The sequence below is a fragment of the Nanorana parkeri genome, unplaced genomic scaffold, assembly GCF_000935625.1.
Source record: "Nanorana parkeri isolate BGI_ZX_2015 unplaced genomic scaffold, ASM93562v1 scaffold674, whole genome shotgun sequence".
Lineage (NCBI taxonomy): Eukaryota > Metazoa > Chordata > Amphibia > Anura > Dicroglossidae > Nanorana > Nanorana parkeri.
In genome coordinates this window covers 676146-698812 of record NW_017306942.1, presented here as the reverse complement: position 1 = coordinate 698812, position 22667 = coordinate 676146, and the positions used below count along the sequence as shown (strand labels likewise).

Sequence of the window (22667 nt, the reverse complement as noted above, 5' to 3'; positions counted from 1 at the left end):
GTGGTTACCTGCAACCTAGTTATTCTTTTTTTCTGAATAGATACTACCTTGTGCCCTAAATAGATAAACAAGTAAGATAATTCCTAAGGGTCAATACACTGTTTTGGTTTTTTTACACTCTTCCTAGGCTCTAAAATCTTGCCTAATCAAATTCACTATGTCACCAAATCAAAAATCCAAGAAGAGTTAAGCTCTAGGATAGAGCTGTCGTGTGGAGCGTGGATGCGAGCGGGTCTGGCAGCGGCGAGCGTGAGGTGGGGAGGAGGTGCGGCGCACAGCGTGTGGAGCTGTGAACAGGGCCAACTGATCAGAAGCCGATTAATCGATTATTGAAAAAGTTGACAACTTTTTCAATAATCGATTATAATCGATTATGTCGATTAGTTGTTGCAGCCCTACTCTAGGAACTTCCCAAGAGAGGCCTAATGTAGTGCAATAAAGCTGGCCACATACTGTATGTTACAATCTGATTGTACAATGTCCATTTGCTTTGGCAATGACCATACAGGGCAAAGGCATATCTGTTAAATATAAATTAAATAGAAAATTTAAATTTAGGTACACCCTTCCACAACATAGCTCTTGCAAAAAATAAAGAGGATTGTGAAGTGATTATGCAACCACATTGCACCCATTAGGAAGAATGAGAGGGACACTGGTCGTTGCTTGCACTACACATGAGAGTTAAATACATCCATACTGACACTATTTACTCAAAAACACAATCAAGTTAATATTTCAAGCTGTCCAGCAGAAGGACAGGAATAACTCAGAGGAAATCACAGGTCCTCCTTTTGTAAAAAGTTGGAAACTCCATTTCATTTTAAGTACTTCACTACTTTCTAATGGGGCATAAAAGTAGATGATGTGGATTTATGTACCGTGTTTAAATTACAACCGCAAACCACAGGTTGAATAAATTGGCACGCAGGTATCTCTTTCTCTTTGTCCAAGACATCTGCTGTTTGTCAGCTGAACAGATAAAGTCTGTTGGAGACTGTTCTGTAACCTTTATTTTATCACAGATCCTTGTGATGGTAACCAGATATTATTAACCTATTTTTATTTTTTGTTTTTCCCCAGTGCTTACAGTTTGCTAGCTTGCATTCAAAAACTGCACTATGCAGTGAATATGTCATGCTGGTCTGCTGCATCCATAGAAAAAAATCTTTGGGATGCTTTAGCATGTTAGTTGTAGTTAGTGTAACTCGTATATGTACATATTATAGTCATAACCACAACATGATACAGAATTGTATAGATGTATTAATATACATATATATATATATATATAAATATATTTGAATAATACAATTAAAAAAATCAGTACGAAAATCAGTAAACATGAAGGTCAGCTTGGTAGTTAAATATAATCCTGATATATTAAACATTCAAGGACTTATTTATGCATTTGACCAAACTTTGCTTGGTGGAGCAGCAGTGTGTGTGTACAAGGCATCACTGCTGATGTAAAACTGCTGTGTAGGCCACAATAGGAATATTCACAGATTATATTGAACATTCATGTGTTATTTCAAAGAGGAACACTGAGACAAATCAGTCCACAGGATCTAACAGCAGAGCATAGGCATTCTCTAAAAAGTCCAATCTTTCTTGTATGGGTCGGAATTGCCATGTTGGTCAGTGGAGACCCTCCAGTTACAGGTTGAAAAACAGTAGAAATCTTCACCAGCACACCTTTATCATTTAAAGAATTATATTCTTTTTACAAATAGAAAAAAAAGACATCCCAAAAATGTTGGCACTGCACATGATCCCTTTCTTTTGGGAAAAGGGATCCTGTGCAGTCTGAAAACGCTGGCTTGTGATGCCTTTTTTCCTATAAGAATAAAATACATAATTCTTTAAATGATAAAGGTGGGCTAGTTTCTATGTTTCAGGATTGTTTGGTGCCACTATCCACCAGTTCACTACAGCACCCAATGAAGGGTGGGCAGGTCTGTTTGGTCTGTGACAAGCACATTTACAGGTTAAAAAAAACCTGTGTCCTTCAAGTTTTATGCATTTGACCAAACTGCAAAATTTTAAAAATAAACATTGCATTCTCATTACCTTACATTTAAAGCCAGGGGTATTTTCTGAATGTGGGCCTGTGTGCAAAATCATAAGTTGGGCCCTCTTCCCCTTCCTGTGTCAAGGCTCATTTCAATCAATATTAAACAGTATAAACAATGCGTAAATATTAACAATGCCCATAAGGGTAATCTGCCTGGTTTACAGCTAAAAAAGTCAAAACAGCGTGACAAAACTTGAGCAGGATAGGATAATGAAAGACCCAGGACACCCTGGGAGAGAACACAACCCCAAAGCCGCAGGCAGTCCCTGCTGGTCCCAATCCCCAATTTGTGCATTCACTGGGGTTCATCTACTAAAGGCAAATAGGCTTTTCACTTCGCAAGGGGTTTTGAATCCAGATCAAACAAAATATTCCATGCCCACCAAAGTATTTCTTTAAATTTCTGCCCAAAAACTTACAGTCATAATGTTTCTAAACAGGGACAGCGCAGTGTTCAGCAGCGGATCATCTACTAGCTTGGAGAAGGGAAGATGGAGGAAGGCGTATGGGGAGCAGTGGAGTGGATTGTATTGTTGTGCCTCTGTGTTTGTGGAGACACACAGTTTACTAGCACACACAAGGATGGCTCCATGCAAGAGAAAGGAGTCACCCTAAAACAGGATATCAGGGTCAGTGCTCAGGGGACGAGCTGATTCTATAAGAAAATAAACATTTTAAACATCAAGGAGCAGCATCCATTGTAAGTGATTTCATCAGCATATGAAATAGCTTAAAAGAGATCTACAGCCTTTTTATCTGTAGTTCTCTTTAGGGTAACAGGAGGACATTTACTATGTCCTCACGTGACCCCCAAAAAAATGCTTACAGTTCTGCGGCCACTAAAGATCCTGACAATATTCTCTAGAGGCAGAGCCAGCTCTCTCCACCCCCTCCCCTGTTTGTCCCTCCAGTCAGCGCTGGAGGATCGGAGAGGGGAAAATCCTTCCAGGGAAAAGATTGGGAACTGAGTGATCAGCGGTATGTGATTGCTCAGTTCTCGATCTATAGAGCCGATCTGCGACAGCTTCAGTGTCACACGTCGGCTCTAATGGGAATGAGTGTATTTCACTCTCCCTATAATTCCCCTTTAAAAATAACTTTTGACTTTCTTATCACTTTAATATTCATATTCACCAGCCACTATTTACATATACTACAGAAGTTTGTAAATACTGTAGTTGGAAGCAATGTATTAATTTTCTACTACATTAAACACCGTACAATAGCAGCATAGTCATCATTTGACAACACATGTCCAAGATCCATTCTCTTCTAATGAGCTGTGAGATCTGTGAGCTACTGAAAAAACAACTGAAGTATTTGCAGTATGAATAGCTCAGGATACTGATGAGCTGTGCACTGATGAGCATTGCACAACACACATTGAAGAGGACACTTACACAGTGATGGAACGCTTCCAAAGAGGTGGAATAGCCAGCAGATGGCACTGCTGCTTTGACAGCCGGATTTATCTTGTCTTTTCTAGAACTGGATAAATAATATTAGCGTGAAATCCAAATGATAAACTATGAGATAAATTCATCTTAGATTATAAAATGCTTCAGGAACAAAGCAGCAGAAATCAGTATATGTTTTCAGGGCAGCAATGGGTGCCCCCTATTTCTCGCATGACAGGTATCCTTTAAAGTAGCTCATTTTAAGTATCAGTGTCTAGGTTCTCAACCTTTTTTCAGTGACAGACGGGACCCTTTAAAAGTATGCAAAATCTCAAGGCACCCAGTCTAAAATGTAATTAATTTTAAGGGGAACCCCACAAAAAAAGTAGAATTCGCTCCTTCACATCAAAAGTCCTCTGGATGGAGGATTAGCTTAATTACTGTTCTGAGGTAGGCAGAAGGCACCCCAGGCTGCCATGGCACCCTGGTTGAGAAACGCTGGTCTAGGTAAAAATAGACTTATAAAAAATACAGGGGCTGCCACTGGTAACCTCCATCTAAAATTGTTAGTCACCTGGCTACTATGCTGAACCACTGGCTTCAATACCTTCAAAATCACTAACCCAGAACAAGTATGCCGGGAAAGTTGGTGAAAATTAGAAGCCTTATATGTACTTGCCATGGGTCCGTGATTCAAGGTACTGTAGCAAAATTGGTAGGATGGCAGCTAGAGAACAAGCATTCTGTAAAGACAGTAGCCTAAAGCTGGCAATACACTGCTCATCAGGACTCAGACAAAGTTCAATTCGTGGGTGGTCCTGTCAGCACCCCACACCACTGCTCAACACAACTCAATTGGTCAATCAACTTTTGTTGAAGGAGCGTCCGGTAATTCTTGGCCAAACAGAACCTGAATCCAATTGGATGCAACCGCTGTTAAGATATTTAGGAGCCACAGGAGCAGTGACTGCTGAATTCAATAGCCGGTATAAGGGATTCCTCCACTCACGATGTTTAGAGTGGATGGGGGAATCAATTAATTTCTCTTTCATCCCCCTGTAGCTTGTATGAACAGCTTTAGTCTTTTTCTCAGGACACAGAACAAACTAATATAAAGTGCTTCTCTGTATAAGGCCTTGCTGTACAACAATGTTTTTCAGGAATCTTCACAAAAACAACTTCAACACAAGTTTCTGTAGACTGAGATTTATGTACAGGTTGCTAAAAACTGTTGATTTTTCACTGCTGATTACTCAACTGTGTCAGCATCAGTTTACAGTAAGTGAAATAGTGAAGTAAAATAATTAACTCTGCGTAATCTCATTCTGTTCTACAACTCCATGTCATGACATACACTTAAAGTGTGTTTCCACTTTTGCAGTCAAATTTCAGAAAACCCCTCCATATGTTTGTTATGTGTTCCTATTCACACAGAATAACTGAAAATATATATTTTGTAATATTTCTTACCTTTTAGATGATTTGTTGCAGCAGGCAAATTGGCTGATTCTAGGTTTTTCTGAGCACCTTTACAATGACCTGTCCTTATAGAAAGGACTGAAATTTGAGGATAGTGTTTCTCTCATAAACATACAATGCAGAAGCCAGAGTTGTAATCATTTAACCCTTTGTTAGGACAGGCAGTGTTTAAATCTACTTTACATATTATAAATAACAAACCCCTCACAGTCCCTCCTAACATTACATAGAAGGAGAAGTAAGTAAGTAGAAATTTCAACCCTTAAGAACTTAAGAAACCTTAACCCAAGTAAAAGCAATTTAAACTGCAATTTTTTGGGCGAATGGGCACATGTAACAAATATAACATAGGTGTTATTCCATTTTTGCTGTGAAAGTGGAAATACACTTTAAATGTAACATTTTTTAACAAGAAAGTAGAAAATTATGTTTCCTTTATGTTGTAACACATTTTCCCTTTAATAACTCCATCTGCTTAGAAATGCAAACCTCAAAATACAATATTTTATAAAATGTAGGGATGCACCGATATTAAGTACCGTACTCGGTACAAGTACAAGTACAGATATTTTTCCAGCTCCAAGACTAGACTAGAAAAAAATTCAAAAGTTAGGAGGCAGCTGTCATTTGTAAGGAGCACACGGAGCTCCTGGGATTTGCACATCTCTGTTTTAATGTATAATTTTGTTTTTATAAATATAAATAAAGGGATGCACAGATACCAGTTTTGCAAGTACAAGTACTGATACATTTTTGTTTATTGTCATGTGACAGTTTTTCTAAAACAATATCGACTAATGATTTCAGGACAGTGCTGGAGCACCAGAGCCAGGTCCCAGCTGCAACCTCTGCAACCCTGGTAGTTCTCATGAAAATGCCAAGTATCGGCATTGGTACTCGAAAAGTATCGGTGCATCACTAATAAAATGTGTGTGCCTGTTTCAGCCTCATCAGTCAATGTACATGATTAAGAAATATTGGAATATCCCAACATGAACTGATGAGCATACCCCTTCCTAGCATTACATTGTGTCATCATTGGAATATGATCTGTTGAATAATTATGAGTAAACCTTTGCAGGAGTTGCTGATTGTAGAAAAGATATAACACTTGGCACACACTAGGCACATAGAGTTAAGCAGGCAGTTCCAATCAAAGATAAGTATTTAAGAGCTTAGTGCTGATAGCATGGTAACACATTTTGAAAGTCAAGAAAAACTAAATACATCTGAGCCATTCAAACTTCACCACTACAAATTGTGAAACACCCGGGGGGGGTCGCTAGACCCTGGCACCCAGGGCACGTGCCCAAGGTCTTCTACTGCGTGCCCAAGGTGTCCTTTGCCATCATTCCAATTATGATGCTTTTATTTAAGTCATCCATTTTTACCGCTACTAGTAACCGCATTTTCCCCTCATAATGCTTTACAATGATGTTGGGTAGATAATAATAGAACCTGGCATCTTTAAAGGAGAACTATGAGGTGAGCGATTTTCACTCAACCTCATAGTTCGAGCAGACGTGTGACAATGAAACTGTCACAGGTCGGCTCAGCAGATCGGTAAGTGAGCGAACTTCTCGATCATGTCCCTGCAGAGAGCTGCAAATGTCACTCACGGCTCCCTGCACAGATCAACTCCCCCCCCCCACCCCCACCCCCACTCCGAACAGGCAGAGCCAGCTGTCAATCACGCAGCTGGGTGGATCTTGACAGTAATTTTGGGATCCGTCCTGGGTGCGGCGGTCTCAGTACTCAGTATACCGTGAGCTGTAGCTCGCAATATAAGTTTGGGTCACGGGAGGACGCTAGTTTATGTCCTCCTGTGACCCTTAGGAGAACTATGGGGAAAAACACTTACCCCATAGTTTAATTAAGTACTTGGTTCTCCTTTTACCTGAACCTGCATATTTCTTTTTCATTGAACAATATTAGACTATTGATTAGCAATTATATTTATGTGATGTACATTACACCTTTGGAAAATCATTTATTAAACTTTTAAATGTTATTTCTTTTTTTTTAGCAATATCACACATTTAATTTTTATGTTTAGCCATATGAAATAATAAACGTCACCCTCTTTTTATCGTGTTGTGCTACAAAACCTTTAACATTTTGGTCTAGGTCCCCATGGGCCCCCCTAGATCTTTTAAGAACCCAAAAATGGCCAAACATACAAAAATGTCAGCAGCAAAATGAAGGGACCCCCTGAAGAAACAAGGCAGACATTTGTGGTTATTGCTGTTATCCAAAGGGGACAATTGGTTAGCTTTTTGCCTTTTCTACCCTGAATAATATAAAGCTTAAAGTAGTAATAAACTCTCAAACTTTTTTCAATAATGAAACCAGATCAAACAAATATACATTGCCCAGCAAAATATTTCTTCACATTTTTGCACAAAGACTTACAATCAACATTTTTTAAAACAGCTCCAGCTCTCTCAGCTCACCTGCCCTGATCTTCCAGTCTAGTACAAAATCACAAAGGACAGAGCTGTCTCCAGCAACTGTCTATCTACTTGCTTAGAGAAGGGAGAAGAGAGGAGGGAGGAAGGAGGAGTGGGGGGGGGGTGGGGTCTTGCCTTGTTGTGTCGGTGTGTTTGTGGAGACACACAGAGCTTACTAGCACACAAAATAGAGGCTCCATGGAAGGAGTCACCCTAAAACAGGATATCGGGGCTAGAGCTCAGGGGTCCAACTGATTCTGCAGGAAACTAAAACTTTGAAACATCAAGGAGCAACATCCATTCTAAGTGCTTTATTCAGCATTTGAAATATCTTAATGGAGAACTATGAGGTGAGTGAAAATCACTCACCCTCATAGTTCGAGCCGACGTGTGACAATAAAACTGTCACACGTCGGCTCAATAGATCGGGAAGTGAGCAAACACATACCGTCGCTCGCTCATTTCTCGATCATCTCCCTGCAGAGGATTCTCTCCTCCCCGCTCCGATCCTCCAGTGCTGACTGGAGGAACGGACGGGGGAGGGGCGGGTACAGCTGGATCTGCCTCTAGGTAGGCAGGGCCAGCTGTCACTCACGCAGCTGGGTGGATCTCAACTGCATTGTCGAGATCCGTCCCGGCTGCGGCGGTCTCAGTATACCGCAAGCTGTAGCTTGTGATATACTGAGCTTTGGGTCATGGGAGGACGCTAGTATGTGTACTCCCGTGACTCTTAAGAGAACTATGTGGAAAAACATTTACCCCATAGTCCTCTTTTAAAAGCCTTTTGACTTTAATAATACTTATATTGACTTATCACCTATATTTGACTTTATAGTACTTTAATATCCTGAGCCATCCATCCATACGGTGTTGTGTAAACATTAACAATTAACTTTTCTTAATTGGGTCCTTTCGGTCTATTAAATATACCAGTTAAAGTGTTTTGTTACATCTCTTCCAAATATGCAAAAAGCTGTTCTTCCTGCCTGAAATCCAGTGAACCCAATCATTTTCTGCACACTTAACCCTGCACACTCAATGTGCTGCTGCTGAGTTACCAATTACAAGTCCAGCCCTAAAAGAAAGGTAAAACCAAATCATATAGATATCTATTTAGTTAGAGTGTCTTCTGCGTCCAATCAAATCTTTACCCCATTCTAAGCCCCTGATGAAGATGGAGTGTTGTTGCCCAAGTGCACTGTTGACTGTTTGCGTTTGATCGAATTATGGACTCCTTTTGCTTTAATGCCCATTATTTCAAAAACATTGAGTCGCTTCTGGAAACCCAACAAGGGAAGCCTGTGTTGTTTGAGAGCTTCCTTACCAAAGCAAGTGAGCTTATTTGCAAACTTTTTTTGCATCTGAACAATTCAAATTAGTACAGAAGCCCCAACGCCTTCAAAATGTATTTCTCTGCAGTACTGTATATGAACATCAGACCCCCATGTTGTTGCCCAAGTGCACTGTTGACTGTTTGCGTTTGATCGAATTATGGACTCCTTTTGCTTTAATGCCCATTATTTCAAAAACATTGAGTCGCTTCTGGAAACCCAACAAGGAAGCCTGTGTTGTTTGAGAGCTTCCTTACCAAAGCAAGTGAGCTTATTTGCAAACTTTTTTTGCATCTGAACAATTCAAATTAGTACAGAAGCCCCAACGCCTTCAAAATGTATTTATCTGCAGTACTGTATATGAACATCAGACCCCCACCCCTCCAATATGTTATAAAGATGTGGTGGGGGGAGTGTTTTGTAGTCCTGACACACTGCCTATCCAAGGTCAGTAGAACTAAGAACTGGTATATATTATATTTGTTCTTGGACTGAGATACACTTTATTGATTATGATGCCAGAAAGTACCACTACAAGTCAGGGTGCAGTCACACCAAAATCGGAAGGTACTTGCAGGTCAACGGAGGGCCAGTTGACTTCCGATTGCACCTTCCAATTTATACGTTGTGTTTCGTCACTTTTTTTTTCTTTTTCTTGCAAGCTTTATGTAACGTAACATGTCCTGAGTGGACATACTTCACTGTAACGCGTTTTTGAAGTCTTGCTTTGCAGTGAAAAAAAAAGTAGAGCATGCTCCACTTTTTTTCAGCGCAATGTACGGCAACACAATGCAACACAGTGGTGTGAACTGTCCCACTCACACCCATTGATTTTTCATTGCCAATGCGTTACAGTCCATTAAAAAACGGATGGTAACACAACGCATACGGCGTTAATGGGGCCCCAAAGTCAAAATCACTTCAGACATGGGCTCAGTTCTAATGGGAAGTTTTTCCAGGGATATCACATGCAGAACATATAAGAAACAAACAAGGAAATCTGCTTCTGGGTTATTCTGTAAATATTAATAATAACCTTGCTGGTGTAATGTGCAGTTCAGTCATGGAAAATATTGTCTTTGTATGCTGTAAGGGTTAACGGTCATATAAGTCACATAGAAAATATTACAAGACCCTTGTTATCACAGCCATTGCTGCCACACTGGCTCATGTACAGACACACAGCATAAGAATGGAGACAATAGGGTTGATTAACTAAAGGACTAGAGCAGTGGTTCTCAACCTTTCTAGGGCCGGGACCCCTTGGTAACATTTGCCAAGTTGTGGTGACCCCAACGGTAAAATTTAGGGATGACGCAGCTGCTGCAGCAACATCTGGCGGCGTGGCGGGAGAACTGACACTGCTGCGCTAGGAGAGGGCTGAAGAGGACTCTCACCTAGCACAGCAGAAATCACACAGTGACCCACAGCTTGAGAACCACTGCTGAAGATGAACAGTCATTAAGTAAATCAACCTGGAAGAGGCGATTTACTAAAATGCTCTACTCTTTGCACAATGTGTTTAATTTGCTTCCAGCAACCAGTCATGTGCTGAAATTCTTTTTTTCATTTCCTTGTTCATGATTTAAGTGAACGCAGGTTAATTGGACTCCTTTAGAAAAGTCGTCGTGCTATAATCAAAGTGATATCTGACGCTACTACCTTCAGCAACATTTTCCAACATAGCTGACTTCCTATCTAGTTACCTTATACAAAAAAAGAGGTTGTCACCTTTAAGCCTCCTTCAGCCTCACATGACAGCAACTATATACAAATAAATGTCAGCAATATAATTTTCTGTACACGAACTGCCTCATTCACAGACAGGCTTGAGAATGTTATTATTAGCTGTTGTTTTATGTGAAGCCAGGTTTTGATTTAGGTTTACTAGTCCTTTAAGTGGAATCAATGTCATCAGTTAGTCAGGTAAAACAATGTAAGGAAGTGGCGATGTGTACCTGTCCCCCTTATTACTGGAGCTGGAGATGCTGAGATCTCAGGCAGCTGATCAAAGCCCGCCGTACGCCGTCAGAATAAAAAAAAAACAAAAAAAAACACAGCATAGGAATGCATAGCTAGATTCCTATTGGCTATTTCACTTTGCAATAGCAAACTAGCTATTGCACCCACCCTCTGCTGCTGTCAATCACTAGAAGAGGACCTGATGGAGACCTTCAGGTCCCTCTCTGCTGATTGGCAGCAACAGAGGGCGGGTGCAATAGCTAGTTTGCTATTGGCTATTGCACAGTGAAATAGCCAATAGGAATCTAGCTATGTGTTCCTATGGTGTTTTGGCTTTTTTTTCTGACTTACGGCGGCCCCCGATGTCAGAAAAAAACCAAACAATTGCAGGGAAAGGTTTACTCTGCTCGATCGAGCAGAGTAAACCTTTCCGGGAGAAAGTGTTTCTGTCCCGGGCGGCCGGGAGCCGCTATCTAATGGCGGGAGACTCCCGGGCGACCCCTGGCAAATCGTCATTCGACCCCCGACGGGGTCGCGACTCACAGGTTAAGAATCGCTGGACTAGACACTGGTGACTTTGTAATGTATACGTACACCTTACACACTTTCCGATTTGAAAAATTAAATTCATAAACCGGACAAAAAAGGTTGTTTTTATTTAGTTTGTTTACACTATATGTGTGTCCTACAAACATATAGACTAGACCCGGGGGGAGGCAACCTCGGCACTCAGCTGTGTTGGAACTACAAGACCTTGAAAGCCACAGGCATGACTCAAAGGGATTTGTAGTCTTACCACAACTGGTAAAGTACTATAGGCATGTCAGACTAAGTCAAGTAAAATAATATATATTTAAAGTGTAACTCCAACCCAAACTTTTTTTTTTTTGGATAGAGTGGAGAAAAATTAGAATATAAAAGAAGGTCTTTACTGCTGTCTATTGCCCCATCAGGACGGTTTCCCTACATTTCCTATCTCAGGAGAATGTCCCAGCATTTCCTGTCTCCAAAGACAAAATAGAAAGTGAGTAAAACTCTATTCAAAAGGAAGTGAATTCCACCTTTGACAGTTGTCACTAGAACATGTGTCCTTATTGGATCATCCCTTTACTTCCATTCAGGTGACTTTTAACCTTTAAAGAAGATCTCTGGGCAGATATGTTATTAAGCCTTGCAGTGGGGCCATCTTCGCACTGCAAGGGTTAACTGCCCGTTTTTTATCTAGGTAAAAAAAAAAAGTTATACTCACCTGATCCTCAGAGCCGACTTGCTCTTAGACCTTCCATCACGCTCCCCCTCAGATGCAGCAGTCTAAGGATCCTCAAGTCATCACATTATATACAGTGTATAAGACATGAGGAGGCCAAGGGACATACCATCACTGCAGCGGAGGTACAGACAAGCTGGCGGGAGTGCTACCGGCTCTGAGAATTGGGTATAACTTTTTTTTTCAATCTGCAGTGTGGGGGTAGACCCACCGCAAGGGTTAATACAATACAGTTCTGCTTGTCTATTCTATCTCTTACTTTCTCTCCGAGTGATATTGGTCACAAATAGAGGGTGAATCTCCTCAACAGGGACAGTGATAGTAATAAAAAAAACTTGAAAGAGACAGTTTTCCCCACTCGTTACATTACAGCAGTTAAAAATGGGTAGGTAGGTAAAAAAAAAAAAAAAAACACCACAGGAAGTTATATATATCACCACAGGAAGTTATATATCAAACTATTTTCTGTATACCTCAGTGGGTTTATGTAGTGCAGTGGTAATGCAAGAGCCAGAGCAATAAAAGTTGGTTGCTGCGGGTCATTACCCTAAAGCTGGCCATGCACTGTTGGTTTTTTCTCATTCAGCCCCATGAAAATACTTCCCCCCACCCACACTAAGGGCGTGTTCACACCTAAACACTGTCTTAAAAGCATGCTGCATGCGTTTAGACCTAGCGTGCGGTACCGTTCCCTAGGTGTGTTGTGTTGCCATTCATTTGAATAGCACTCCAACTCACCACCCAGTGGCCGTTAGCTGCAATGCAGTGTAACAAGCGGTACCACAACACCTTGCAATGCATTGCGTGCATGCACTACTTTTTTCACCACAATGCAAGGTATTGCAGCACCGCATGTTGTACTGTGCTGACTGCATGTAACTGATCGTTCAGCTGAGATTCTTCTGACCAGAGTTTTGTTGATGGGGGGGGGTCCCGATGGGCCCGCAGACTGGTAAAATCGGCAAGACTTGATGGAAATTCAACCAGTTTATGGCCACTTTTAGCATAGCACTCTCTGACTTACTAAATAAGTCTGCTTGTGCCGTTTGTTACAACTGACTTTTAGCCACAACTCTGTAATGAAAGACAATTGCTGGTTCCCTAAACATTTCACTCAGCCTCGTATCTTACTTTTGTCTCCTAATTATTCCTTACATTGTTCCTGTCATTTCTTTCCTGCCAACTATTTTACAGCTCCTGGACAATTTCCTTAATGGCTTGATTTCCTTTATTCTCCATGGAATATAAAAGGAGACAACCTTGTACTGGACACAAGTTGGCACTCCCAGTTGTGTTGAAGTCATTCTGGAATTGACGAGCGCAGATAGAGGAAAGAAACACATTTCATTTCAGGGTTATAAAGTGAAGTGTCAGGAAGGCACGAGTGTAAAATGAAAAGGGATTTCGCCTTCGCTGAAAATCTTAAGCGCTGTTTTGTTTTCGCATGTACAATGATTAATTTGAGATGATAATCATACTAGAGCTTGAAAACACAAAATGACACATAAGCCCATAGCATTGGAGATTAGGGATGCTGGGAGCTGCCAAGAATATAAAGAAAAGTTGCAAAATGTCAAATTGCTTTTTTTGGAAGGGGATTGTAAGCATTACCAAAAATGTGAGCAGGGGTCAGAAGACTTGGATTAATCCTCTGCTTTGGTTGTACTGTATCATAAGCATTGTAATCTCAGTTTATTCGAATTTCCACTGCTGGAGCGACTGCGTTCCTGAAGCCGAGCACAGTTTTAAAAAAAAGAAATAAATAAAAGCATGATTTAGGTAACTGGTTCAGTCTGACAGCTTCACAGACCGGCCTTCGAACTGTCACTTTACTATTTTGCTCCTGGCTAATTACACATGTAATGTTTGGAATGGGAGAACGTAGTAATCACTTTGTAAACAGAAGGTGGAAGAGTTTTCTATGACATCCAATGAACTTAGGTAATGCTTTCTCTTGTTTGTAGGTCCACAAAAAAAAGCGTAGTCTAAAGGTGGCCATATCTGGTAGACTTTCCTGCGAATGTTCGGTCAAAAACGTTTGTCATTCAATCTCACCATCATTGAGTCAACCAATTTGTTCCAAAGCTTGTCTAGACCGTCTACTTCAACGGAATCCCAGACATAACAAACTGGTTTCTTTGTGCATTACAATATGTATGTGTTTTCCCCCAAAGAAAATCATATTCATGGGGAGAATTCTGTTAATTCAATTAAGAAATGAAAGAAATGTATTATCGTGGTCCTCCTGTTTTCCTCATCACTAAGGTCAAAAATGAAGACCGATTATAGACCCCCACCAACCATTAAAAAGTTGAATAAAGGTTCTGAAAATGAACATTTTGGAATGAAATTCTACTGGTGTAGGGTCAGCTTAACAGTATATGTCAATGTTTAAGGACCAATTCACACCAGTTGCTGCGCAAAACGCACAGCAGCTGGTGTGCAGTGGCCGACACTGCCAATGCGCTGATCCCATCACAACGTAGTGTGTAATGTCACAAGTGACATTTCATTCAGTTCTATGGGCACTGTGGAGTGCAAGACGGTTGTACTGGGTCACATCCTGCTGCGCTGAAAAGAATTACTGCATGCCGTACTTTTTTTCAGCTCACACAACTGCAATGCCCGTGCGTTGTGGTGTTGTGAACTGAGCCCCTCCGTGACAAGGCAAATTGCTTTGTCGTGCGTTTGGGCTGCGCTGGAAAAAAACAGTCAGAGCAGCCCCAATGCATATGGTGTGAATGGGCCCTTACAACTGCGGCGACCTAACTCCTCGTTCACACCTGTGTGATTTGAAATGCTTTGGTGGTCTAACGACAAAGGAATCCAACTATTTTCTATGGGGCCTGTTCCCACCTATGCATGGTGCTGCAGTGTTACTTTGGCTGCAGGTGCGTTGTTTGGTGCTACATAGTGCTTTTATAGCCTCATAGAAGTCAATGGAAGCTAACACATTTTTTTTTTGCAATTTAGTGCATGACAACAAGCCCCTAAACTGTAACTAGCTATGCTCTACTTGACCTTCATTGGCCCAAACAAAAATGCTTAACACATGAAAATGCATGAAAAGCACATATAAACACATGACAAACACGCAACAAAAATGTGCCAAAATGCATGTAAGTGCAGACTCACAAGTGTGAACAGAGCATAAAGGTACTCATAGAAATGCGTTTTACAAAATCTGGTAGATTTTGTCTGTATCCGATGAAGGTTTTATATCTATGGGTAACGTATAAATTATTTTCTTCTTTTGTGGTATGTATGTATACATGCTAACACGTTAAGCAGCACTTTACAAAATATATGAAATATTCACACTAGTCCCAGCGCCACTAAGGAACTCACAATCCAGTGGCATTATACACATACTTGGGATGCTTTTGGGAGGATGCCCATCAACCTACAAGCATGTTCTTGGATGCTGAGAGAAAACCAATGCACCCAGAAGAAATCCATACAACCAAGGGAAGAAAATACAAACTCCATAGAAACTGGAAAGAAATATTGTTTTTTCATTGGATCATTCGATCACTACATCAACTTTAAAGAACTCAAAGGCAAACATTTGAAAAAAATCTGCTATGTGAAAAAAAAAAAACTCACATGAGGTTTTCGATAATTATTGATAACACAACTATCCATCCCTACCCCCCATGCCAAGGTGCTAGACGTCATCCTTGATTTGGACCTCACCTTTCTGCCCCATATCCAATCACTATCCAAATCCTGTCGTCTTCACCTTCGTAATATCTAAAAAATACGCCCCTTCCTCACCAATGAAACCACAAAGCTGCTCATCCACTCACTTGTTATATCTCGTCTTGACTATTGTAACTCCTTCCTCGTTAGCCTACCACTACACAGGCTATCCCACCTTCAGCCTATCATGAATGCTGCTGCCAGACATATCCACCTGATCAACCGCTCAGTATCTGCAATGCCCTTCTGCCAATCCTTCCACTGGCTTCCAATCGCCCAAAGGATAAAATTCAAAATATTAACAACCACTTACAAAGCTATCCACAACTCTGCCCCCAGCTATATCTCCAACCTTGTCTCAAAGTATCACCCTAACTGTCCTCTCCACTCCTATCAGGACCTCTTGCTCTCTAGCTCCCTCAACAACTTCTCCCATGCTCGCCTCCAGGACTTCTCTAGAGTCTCTCCCATTCTTTGGAACTCTCTACCCCAACCTGTCCATCCATATCCCAGTCTGACTTCCTCTAGGCGATCACTAAAGACTCATCTCATGAGGGAAGCTTATCCTTCTTCAAACTAACAACTGAACTATCTCTTTCTCAAACAGTTCATCCCCACACAGCCACCTCCTCATGTATCATTTGCCCCTCCCTCTTAGATTGTAAGCCCTCACAGGTAGGGCCTCCTCACCATTTTGTCTTGAATTGTATTGTAATTATAATGTCTTCCCTATGTTGTAAAGCGCTGTGCAAACTGTTGGCGCTATATAAATTCTGAATAATAATAATATATGCCACCTTAAGTATGGCTGTCATTTTTGTATTATTTAAACATTTCTTCAGGCTGGATAGTATACCTCCCGCCATACTTCTGGCCAACTGTGGCTAAGAAAGCTATGGCTCTCATACGTGGAAGCAAAAGTGATGTTTGTTCACCCCTCTCTCCCCTTGCCCATTTATAGAATGTTTTGTATTATGTGAATAGTTTACAAGATAGAAAGCATTTTATAAATGATTGGTAATGACAGCAATAATTAAAGTGGCATTCACATCACAAGATTACTTTTTTACACTGCAGATTTTTCGAAAATGTCTGAAGTTCTACTTTAAGACACCCATTAGTAAACCTTTTATGCAATCATAATCTATCTAACCAAAGTGGCTGTTTTACCTTAAGATTAGCAGAAATCTGCTCTATGCACTTTTAGAGCTCCTCCAATCCAGGGTTCATACTTTTGAAATTCCTTTAATTTTGCACCCAACTTTCAGCTCTAGCCTGACCCTCCCAGCTTCCCTCAATGCAATTCAGAGCCTTAGAACTCCTCCATGGAAGACATTGCATCAGAAGTGTGAAGGACTAGAACTTCTGTCAAATTTTTATAGATGTGTCCTTACTGAGAAAATGTACCCTGTTCTTGTGACAGGTGTTAGCAGGACAGAGTGTTCTGGTAAACCACACCACTAAGGGTTGGCAACACAGCAGGGGAAGAGAACAAATTCAATGGGGACAGTTGTCCCAGTGACAACTACCACAGGTAAGTGGTTTAACCTCACTTTGTGGAGAATTTATTTCTCTTCCTCTTGTGTTGATATGACGGGGGAGGGGGATAAATCCCAAAGGGACAGTCCACAAAAAGCCTTGCAGATCTTCTCAGCCTTCTCCTCTCTCTCCAAACAGAAGAGTCTTGGCTGAGGCTTCACTGTGAAACTACCTTAGATGGGCAGGTCACTCACCAGGAACTGTGGATGATGCGAGATTCACTCATCTTTGTGGTGATTACCTGCAGGCACTCTTAGCCGATTAGATACACCATTCAATCCAGTGTTGCAGATCTGAGAGACACATATGTCTATGTCTCTATAACTTTCATTTACTTGAATGCTCAACACTGGGTCCCAAGTATATGGATTGCAAGTCACAGCACAGAACATTTGACTATACATAAGGATACCTTAATTGGTTTTAGAGAATTGCTCAGGTGTTATACTATCCAAACAATGACTGGATTGGTTGCATTACTTATAAATATTGGGCCATGAGTGGGTGGATATACCGTTGGTTTTCCCTGGATAGACAGATCTCATAAGTAATTAATAGACATCCTTTACAATATCATGAGTTCCTTGCATGATTCAGCCATCCAGCCAGCACTGCATATCTATGAATAGGTTTAGAACTGACCTGGAGATGTCTTTTAAAGTCATCAGCTACTCATGGTGATAACGTTTGCCTATGTTCTACAGGTATCTTTAGGGTAAAACATAAACCCTGGCTACGAAAAGTACATCAGACACAAAACACATTCTTTAAACTTCGCCAGTCACCATAAAACCGCTGACACAAATGAGGAAGTCACATAAAACTGCAAATGTGCATATTTCAGAGTGCTGTGAGTTAGCAGACTTTTAGAACAACTTGGTCCTACAGACATAACACATTAATTGCATCACAGAAATGTAGCTACTATTTCTATACACTGACTATGTCCCAGAGAGTAGACATCTGGGAGACATGCCCACATAAACACCACTGTTTCGGTGACAATGTGCAATGTGACTGATTAGGAGACTTCCCCAGAAATTCCACAATCGTTAAATTTAAATTCCACGCAGCATATGCAATGTACTAATAAAACCACAACAGATCTTATCAAACCCAGCAGTGACATCACAACATAATAATAAAGCAATGGAGCCAATCTAACAAACTGCTAGAATGCATTCACACTGGTTTAAATAGACAATGTAGAAACACTGGCAGATCTTTTTCTGCACAGATATTCTTATTTCTATATATTATTCTTAAACCAAACATCTTTTAATACATTTAGGTATTTTGGCAAGCAGCATAAGAGTTTTGTATAACAACATCAAAAGCAAGGTTAAATAACCTGACCTTATTTAAAAGTCAATAGAAAAATGTGCAGAGGGATCAAAAAAAGAGGTAAACAGTAAGAGTGCAATCTGTAATCCAAATTCCGAGCTACTGGTCAGTAGAGTAAATATCCGTTATCTCCTAACGTCTGTGTTTATCTAATGGTAATTAAGAATAATAACTTCACCAAGTTCTAAATGGCTCCAGTTTTGGACCAGACCACCACCAAATCTCATCTTCTCCTTTCTTTATCAGAAACACACTACTACCTACCTACCTAAAGACGTATTCACCATTAGCACATAGGTGTACAATATTGTAGCTGTCTCTTCTGCTGACTAATCAATCTAAAGTCACAAAGCAGTTCTCCAAAACATAAAAGTTTTGCAGGTTATAGAAACAAATTGTCTCTGAAAGCCTGGAGTGAGTGAAAACACGTGCTGGTCCACTGGAAGGAATTCCTAGGATGTCATAAAATGTGTGTTAACCTGTTATGTGCTGCACAGACACAGTAGTAACTAGCACGGAAGAATATATTTCATAGCTTATTATCGTGCTGTGTCAGGTCATTTGCACAGCTAGACCATTTATTCTACATCTGTACTGCATTGGCGCTCCCCTAACTACTAGCCCATCATTTTGACATCGCAGTGACAATGGGGGTCCCTGTGCATACATCAGCCTACAATTTCACAGTTGTTTCAGTTATTATTTCAGAAGGTATTCACTTGCCATGTTGCATCAGATAACCTAAAAAGAAGATTATTTCTCATTTTAGAAAAGTGGACGGAGCCATGCAAATTGTTGCTTTATGCCGTCTTGGCCAGGTGCACATCCAGAACCTATAGTGCAAATAAAGCCTAATATTATAGAGCCATTTATTCCAAACTACATTCAGCTGTTTCAGGCTATTTAGCTATCATCAGTGAGTGCAATGTATTGAAACCATGACTTCTATGGAGTAAAGTTGGCCATACAGTGTTATCATTTTTGTCATTCAAACTGCAGGCTGAATGAAAAAAATATAACAGATTCCACTGTGCATGCTAAAAAGTGTGGATGGACCAGTCTCTTGCCTGGCTATTGTATTCCGACAGTGTGTGGCGCTGTCAGAATATCTGAACAGTAATGAAAGCCAATTAGCCGCCGTCACCTTTCGCCTGGAAATTTTCCAACCAGCACCTCTAAATTTTGTGATCGAAGCAGGCCAGCCTGAAGGCACCCACTGAGTGAATTTCGGCTGGTTCATCAAGATCTGACCATAATTCACAGTGTATGGCCAGCTTAAAGCGACACTAAACTCAGGAGTTAAATCTTAAGAAGAGCTTAGTGTCACTTTAAGGTATATGAATGCATTTTTAAGATTTAACTCCTGAGTTTAGTGTCACTTTAAGGTATATGAATGCATTTTTAAGATTTAACTCCTGAGTTTAGTGTCACTTTAAGGTACGTGAATGCATTTTTAAGATTTAACTCCTGAGTTTAGTGTCACTTTAAGGTATATGAATGCATTTTTAAGATTTAACTCCTGAGTTAAGTGTCACTTTAAGGTACGTGGATGCATTTTTAAGATTTAACTCCTAAGTTTAGTGTCAGTTTAAGCCTTGAACCCCCAAAGAAAGTATAACCACACAGGTTATGGTGAGAAGGGACTATGCACTGATTAGAGGTGAGAGTTTTTTGATTGCTTTAGTCCCTTCTCACCATAACCTGTATGGTTACATTGTACAGTTACTATTTAATAAACATGGCAAAACAAGTCATCCCTTTCTAGTTTAAAAGAAAATAAGTCATGCTAGCAAGGCAAAACAAGTCACCCCTTGTTTCGTGGGAAATAAATCATGCAAAGTCTTCCTGATGCTACAATTACATATCTACTTACTTGTATTAGCTGACTCTGGGGTTTTTACACTTAGCAAAGGCTCCTGCACCTCCAGCAGTCAAGTGTCATTGCTCAGAGGTGCACATGGGATGTGCTCTCCTATGATCTTATATACAGAGTAGTTCTAGGTTAGGAAGCCCATGCCATTAGCCATGCTCTTACCTTAAAGTCCCCAAACTCCGGCTCGTCGTAATAACCCTGTCCTGACTCATAAGCAGTGTCTCCTTGGAATACCGTGTAAAGAAAAAGTAGTGCTACTTCCAGCAAGTGCATTTTCCAGTCCGGGCTCAGGCTCAAGTGCTTGTGGCAGTCAGGCTTCGATGTGTTCCCAGTAAAGCCTCCGCTCAGTCCAGCAAGTCCCGCAGCATCAGCCACTTCCGAGCGAGCGATCCAAAAAAGCTGGCCAAGTAACAGAAGAAAGTTGCCTCAGGAAACTGGGCATCAGCGTGGGTTGCTGCGAGCTAGCCTGCTTCCAGCCAGTAATGCCAGCATGGGGAGAGGTGTGAGAGGGATGGCAATGGCTAGGAATGAATTGTCGGGTTGCAGGGCACAGGGCGCCCGGGGTGATCTGCAGCGCTGCCAGGCATAAGGAGATGTCAATGGTGAATAGGGAGAGCTAATCCAGTCTGCATGAGAGCAGTGCGATAATAGAAGGCATGCAGGGATGGCAGGTCTAATGCAATGCTGTGTGAGAGAAGAGAAAGCACACACACAAAAAATAATACCTCCCTCCTCTCATCCTCTGATTGTAGTCTATGCTCTCTCCTCCTCCTCCTGCTCAGCCTTCAACCCTCCCTCTTGTCAGTGGTAGGAGGCAGTTCTATAGAAGAAACATCTTACTACCATTGTAGTGAACAGCTGTTCTTATTGAACGTTCAAAGCTTCCACAGTGACTTTCCTGGAGATCTTATGGACTTGCCAACTGTCCCTGATTTCCAGGACAGGCATGGAGGATTTGTCTCTGGGATGTTTGAATCTGAATAATGCCACCATCAAATCCCTTTTCTTCTGCCATGCTGCCCGAGGCTTGGTTCACATCTCTCCACATTCGTCTTTTTATTATGCACTGTGACTTTTTCATGCGTTAAAACACTTGCGCACTTTTCTTGCGTTTTTTGGTTTGCCCAATGAGGATTTATTCCCTGGCATGGCATCATCGTTGTGGACTTTTATGAAGGATGTGCTGCCTGGATTTTTGTGTCTTGTGTTGAGGAATCTGATCACAAGTCTTCATCGTTAAGGGCCTATTCACACCAAAGCGTTGAGCTAAAAGCAGAGGATCTGTGCATTTAGCACATGCTATCTGCAATGCACACTAGATGCCCTGGTGGGGTGAGTTGCCATTCATTTAAGTGACATCCCAACACACCTCTCAGTGGGTACAGTGCAACTTGCAGTACTGCTATGCCATGCGTTGGGGTGCGATAAAAAAATAGTGCATGTCAAGAAGATCTGCACTTTGCCTACGCAGGGTGAAGCAACAGGTTCCCTTTAAACTAAGGATAGCTATACTTTGGTACGATTATCCTATAAGTTACCCCCAATCATCCGCCCCCACTCCAAGTTTTATATTCACACGTGTGTCTTCCTGTGAGATCCACACTGTGCAATGCAGGGGAAGCTGCAAAGATGCCACGGCAAACTCTTTGGGTATTTCCTCGCTTCTGTGCATGCATTGTCCAGTGGATCTGTGTTCATTATTCATGAGATTGTTAAACTCCTATAGAATGGGGATTTGCTGAGTCAGGAATGAAATTGACTTCTTTATCATTACAGCCCCTAATCCTAACAAGACTACTATACATTTAAACTATTTTTAGTCATATGTGGCATCTGAGCTTGTATAGCCCATTGTGACTTTTGAATACCAGTTCCCCTTTTATTTGTATCTGAGAGCTGGTGTTGTTTTCTAGAAAACTCTTTCCTAAAACTAGCGTGTAAAATATTTGTGTGGCATTTCCTTTGAAATCCCCAGGTGTTCCCATAGACAACCCATTTGTTCATAGAGTGCACTAAACTGCTAACAGGGTCAGAATTCAGTTAAGAATAGGAGCAATATAATTGTGCCACCTCTACATCCACAAATCTTTATTACTGCATATGCATGACGTAGTAAATAACGGTGTTTTATAAAGAATTCAAAACTTTTTTCGTAAAGCATCCATTAACCCAATAACTAAAATCTCATGTGGTCATTAAAGATGCACTGAACTTTGAAAACTGCAGTTGATCTGTTTTCCATTACT

At 41.0% G+C, this 22667-nt stretch overlaps 1 protein-coding gene across 1 annotated transcript in view; it reads right to left on the bottom strand.

Moving 5' to 3' along the window:
• The window catches only part of VEGFC (vascular endothelial growth factor C), a 137996-nt gene extending 117040 nt beyond the window's left edge, over positions 1-20956 (bottom strand). Inside the window, exon 1 of the mRNA XM_018563552.1 lies at positions 20584-20956. Within this exon, the coding sequence (XP_018419054.1) occupies positions 20584-20694 (111 nt within the window). The 5' untranslated portion in view covers positions 20695-20956. The remainder of the gene's footprint in view (positions 1-20583) is intronic.
• Between the last annotated feature and the right edge of the window lie 1711 nt (positions 20957-22667).